Source organism: Rutidosis leptorrhynchoides, chromosome 2 (genome assembly GCF_046630445.1).
Source record: "Rutidosis leptorrhynchoides isolate AG116_Rl617_1_P2 chromosome 2, CSIRO_AGI_Rlap_v1, whole genome shotgun sequence".
NCBI lineage: Eukaryota > Viridiplantae > Streptophyta > Magnoliopsida > Asterales > Asteraceae > Rutidosis > Rutidosis leptorrhynchoides.
The window spans coordinates 154,791,161-154,796,679 of NC_092334.1; the positions used below are offsets into that span (position 1 = coordinate 154,791,161).

At 30.2% G+C, this 5,519-nt stretch overlaps 1 protein-coding gene across 1 annotated transcript; it reads left to right on the forward strand.

Annotated features, from left to right (window-relative positions):
* Positions 1-233: 233 nt before the first annotated feature.
* Positions 234-2,930, forward strand: LOC139891519 (uncharacterized). Its single transcript, XM_071874490.1, has 3 exons — positions 234-830; positions 995-1,911; positions 2,663-2,930. The coding sequence occupies exons 1-3, from the start codon at positions 236-238 to the stop codon at positions 2,774-2,776; spliced, it is 1,626 nt and encodes a 541-aa protein (XP_071730591.1). The 5' UTR covers positions 234-235; the 3' UTR covers positions 2,777-2,930.
* The last annotated feature ends 2,589 nt before the right edge of the window (positions 2,931-5,519 follow it).

The following is a 5,519-nucleotide window of genomic DNA, read 5'->3' on the forward strand; positions in this document are numbered from 1 at the left end:
AAACAATTACTTATTTATTTTAACGGCAGCTAGAACAATCACTACGTATTAGTTTATATTTTAATTAGTTGTTTGTATTAGTTTATATTTTAATTAGTTGTTTGTATTAGTTTATATTTTAATTAGTTATCTTTTTAAATATGTCATTCAACAGGTCAGCTGAATATCACAATGCATATACATATACATATACATATACATATACATATACATATACATATACATATACATATACATGACCTTGTTCACTAATAGAATCACACTTTACACATTTCACTTTCTTTTCCACACACCAAAAACAAACATGGCTGTTATTTCAACAAAAGATTCATTATATTCAAACACAGAAACTATACAAGAAATCATGAAAACATACAAATCACTTCCACCAAGACCAACTATTGAAGAGCTAGAAGCAGCTATATCAGTCATCAAAACAGTCAACTTTGAAGAAAAACAAAAACTTGATGAAATCACCTCACAAATATGCCCACAAGATATTCCACCAGAGCTTTTTTCTATCCTTAAAGAAGTCAGACAAACCATAATTTTGTTTCAAAGTCAAGAACAGAGGAAAGAAGCTTTGCAAATTGTTGACTTTGACCAAATTTATCAAACCTTTGATGACTTGATACTAAAAGCTTCCAAGTGTGTTTCTGGAGATACCCAGTTGGATAAAGATGATAATTTGAAACACCCTGTTCTTATTTCTGAAAAACAAGCTGTTATCACTGATGAAAGTTTGTTAATTTCTAAAAAGATTGATAAAGCTGAAAGCTTTAATGGTTTAGTCAATAGTTCTTCAACAAAAGCCATCAATTTTTCCACAGGTTTGTTCAATCTCATTCTATACGCAGATTACAACAAATTATTGTTACAAAATACTGTAGTCAAACCCAATTACCCCTTTTGAATTATTACTGATGAAAGTTTGTTAATTTCTACCAAGATTGATAAAGCTTAAATCTTGAAGCATGCTATTTCTGATTTATAGGTGTAGAAGAACCTGAGAAATTGAGTCTGGTGAAAGTAGCAGCCTTGATTGAAACCATAGCCAAACAAGAGGAAAAAGTTCTTGATCTTCAATCAAAGTTAATGGAAAACATAGAATGGCTTCCTGTATCGATCGGAAAACTATCAAACATCACTGAACTTAATCTTTCAGATAATAAACTTACGTCTCTCGCAGCTTCCATCGCCAATCTTACCAATTTGACTAAGCTCGATGTCCACTCGAACCAACTCACCCGCCTACCCGATTCGTTTGGTCAACTAGTCAACTTACTCTACCTTGATCTGCACGCAAACGGATTAAAATCTCTCCCTGAATCATTTGCAAATCTTACTAAAATGATCAATCTTGATTTAAGTTCAAACAATTTCACCAATTTACCAGACTTCATAGGAAACTTATCCTCTTTACAAATCTTAATCGTTGAAACAAATGATCTTGAAGAACTTCCATACACAATTGGATCATGTTCTTCACTTGTGACACTCAAACTAGACTTCAATCAACTAAAAGCACTTCCTGAAGCAATTGGAAAGCTCGAACGTTTAGAGGTTCTTACTCTACACTATAATCGTGTGCGAAAACTGCCTACAACAATGGCAAATTTAACTAAACTAAAGGAGCTTGATGTTAGTTTTAATGAACTTGAGGGGGTACCAGAAAGTCTTTGTTTTGCAACAAATTTGGAAGTACTAAACATTGGTAAAAACTTTGCTGACATGACATTTTTACCGCAATCAATTGGTAATCTTGAAAATCTTCAAGTGCTTGATATAAGCAGTGATCAGATAAGATTTTTACCAGAATCATTCGGGTTATTGTCGAAGTTGAAAATATTTCGAGCCGATGAGACTCCTCTTGAAGTTCCTCCACAAGAAATTAGTAAGCTGGGGGCTCAGGTAAGATTACTGCACCATGATGATAAATGTTTTGGTTCTGTTTCTCTTGTTTCTCATTTAAATTTAATAATAATAATAATAATAATAATAATAATAATAATAATAATAATAATAATAATAATAATAATAATAATAATAATAATAACAACTAGTTGTGGAGCCCTCGCTTCGCGCCGAGGGATCCGTTTGGAATGCGAGTTAAAAAAAAAGTCTTGATCTATTTTGTAAAAAAGAATTTTTTTTCGACATCTAACATTGAAGGGTTGCTCCTTTTGTGAAAGTTGCTTCTTTTAACGTTCGTTTTTTTTAAAGTTAGTTGATCTATTTTGTAAAAAAGAATATTTTTCGACATCTTTTGGTAGCATTGAAGGGTTGTTCATTTTATGAAAGTTGTCTCTTTTATCATTGAGGAAGAAAAGAGAAAAAAAAAAGTTAGTTGATTTTTTTGTAAAAAAGAATTTTTTTCGACATCTTTTGGTAACATTGAAGGGTTGATATTTTTTTTTACGAAAGTAGCTTATTTTATCGTTGGGGACAAAAAAAAGGTGAAATGACGAAAATACCCTTGATTACTATTGGTGAATAGTGAAAAAGTGTTTTGTCGATTAGTATATATAGAAATAATAATAATAATAATAATAATAATAATAATAATAATAATAATAATAATAATAATAATAATAATAATAATAATAATAATAATAATAATAATAATAATAATTGATTTAATTTGATTTGATTTGATTTTCAGTCTGTTGTTGAATACATGGCGGATTTGGTTGCCAAAAGAAATGTTAAACCTCAAGAGATAAAGAGAAAACGTAAGGGATTTTGGTCATGGTTTTGCATGATCTTTTCAGGATGATGGGCAATGAAAAACCAAGTGTTTGTACATTTGTACATATTACATAAAAGTATGTTTGATGTCTAAAAAGTGTAGCTAAAAATAAACTTGAAATTTGTACACAATTTGTATTTATTTACAAAAGTTATGCCTTTTAATATTTTTTAAAGTTATTTGTAATTTGTATAATTGAATTAATAATTTTTCTAAATATAGTCCAAATGGCTATAATTAAGAAAATATTACTCCCTAGTTAACATTTCTATTTTGAAATGTGTTACATATTAATAGCTCGCTTTGAATTTCAGCCACTTAAAAAGATTATACCGGCTATAGAAGATATTTTATAGGTAGAGAATGAAGTTAGTAGGATTTTCAAAAATTGGGTGTTTTTTTGTGTACAGTATTAAATATCATTTTGAGACTATTATATGTTTTAAATGATGGTAAAAGATGTTAATGAGGTAGTTTTTAAGAGTACTTGTCAGGCAAGGGACAACAAGAATTACATATCCTAATATTATAAATATAGCCCTAAGTATAGCCGGCTATGTTTACAAATTTCTTTGAATTAATTATATCTTGTTGTTTCTTCATGTATGACATTTTCCAATATTATACCCGTATTAATTACTTAATAACATAATTTCCATCATCAATCGTAAAAAATTTGTTCGTATGATTGTAATCATAACAATTCCTTCGAATCAAAACTTCATTTTTCATATAAATTAAACGAAACAAAATGGCTCTTTTATCTTGAACACAGTTGGCCACATCATTTTTTTAACAGTTTGGATCACCCATTGGGACTAAACCACCCACGCATTCATCTCTCTCATTTGCGTAACTCGCCTTCAACTGCTGTCTAGGTGGAAACCCGGCCCAATCCGAGGGTATGGGCGGTAAATCCCACCCCACCTCACCCTCATTGCCCTAGCAACGCGATGTGCGGAAGGCACCCTTGAGTGGAATTCAAGAGTCAGGGGCAACCTTGTGTGCAATTTTGCACCCCACAAGAGTCGAATTCCCCGACCCCTCGCTAAGATACACAGATAATTACCACATGAGCTACAACACAAAGTTTGTTTACAAGAGAATATATTTTGGATCCGATTGGATCATCAATCCTGTCATCTAGGCATGTATCAAACAAATCGAATGAACACAAAACATTGTTCATGCCGTAAGTTAAATTTGAAAATGCTAGCTACAATATCTAGTTTTAAGTAGTGTAAAAAATTCAGTATTATTAATTTAATTTGAGAAATTTACTAAACTCATTCATAACGGAATACCGGATCTTCAAATTTAAATATATATTAGATTTTGAATGTTAAAGTTGAGCTTAATCTTGCCTTCTTTCTTTTTCTTCCTTTTTATTTCTTACTCTTTTTCCTTTCGGTGTAAAAAAATCTTTATTAAAATTACAATATCAAATATATATATCTCACGTTAACAAATGAATGGGAGGTTTACTTTTGAAAGTTTAATCGTATATGATAGTACACTTTTTACTAGAATGAACAAATTTATTGTTGACTTTTTTAATAATAAAAATTGATTTGCGACTTAAGTGACAGTGATGATTAGAATAATTGACCATTCGTTTTCAAGGTACTTTTAAGGTTTACAGGTGATTATTATTTTATTTTGTATTAACTACTCAATATTATTTAGATTTTAGATTTGGATACGAGTCTCTTTTAGAAAAAAAAAAGTCACGTAGAAATAGATCAATAAGTAAATAGTGAACATGCTCTCATAGTTGGTTGCTTTTAAGACCACGTCTTAGCAGTGGCGACTTTACTTTGGAGCCCGTAGGTCACTGATGTCGTAGGGGGTGTATATAAAATAGTTATTAATTTTAGCAGGAAATACTATTAAATACGATACAATTTTACACAAGATATTTATTTATTTAGAGAATGGATATACTTAAACCTTGCTACAACACTTATAGGCAGTGTACCTAATCGTACAGTAGTGTAGTTTTTAGTAAGTCCGGTTCGTTCCACAGGGAATCTTTTTTTAAACAAAGCTCAACGCTATATTAATTTACTTTTATAAAAATACAAACATATATATAAGTAATATTATTATTATAAAGGGGGGTTTTTACCGTTTAATGACCGGTTTGTCGATTTTAAAACTTTAGTCGCAGTTAAAACCTAATGTAAAATATTAAATAAATAAAAGACTTAATTTAAAGCGTAAAATAAATAACGATAATGAAATTGCAATAAAAGTGCGATAAAATAAAATTGCGATAATTAAAAAGTACGATAATTAAAAGTGCGATTAAATAGCAATAAATAAAAGTGCGATAATTAGAAGTGCAATTAAATATAAAATAAAGGAAATTAAATATGAAATAAAAGAATTATGCTTATTTAAACTTCCGTAATCATGATGTTTGACGTGTTGATTTTAGTTTTATGCCCATGGGTTAATTGTCCTTTGTCCTGGATTATTTAATATGTCCGTCTGGTTTTTGTCCATAACAGTCCATCAGTCATAAATATAAAGTGCGAGTGCCCTCGTCAAATTATCCTTATACCCGAAGTTAAATATTCCAACTAATTGGGGATTTAAACTGTAACAAGATTTTAATACTTTGTTTAATAATTACACCAGGATGTCGACTGAGTGTAACCCAAGGTTTTAATATTTTGTTATCAATTATACCAAGTGTCCTTTGTACATAATTTCACCCCTGTTTTAATTATTCTAGTGGCTATTAATCCATTCCCGTGTCCGGTTA

Excerpts from the sequence above, each read along its gene's own strand:
- LOC139891519 (XM_071874490.1), top strand. The coding sequence starts at position 236 with ATGACCTTGTTCACTAATAGAATCACACTTTACACATTTCACTTTCTT. Across the intron at positions 831-994 it reads AGCCATCAATTTTTCCACAG|GTGTAGAAGAACCTGAGAAA; the intron begins GTTTGTTCAATC and ends TCTGATTTATAG. Across the intron at positions 1,912-2,662 it reads TTAGTAAGCTGGGGGCTCAG|TCTGTTGTTGAATACATGGC; the intron begins GTAAGATTACTG and ends TTTGATTTTCAG.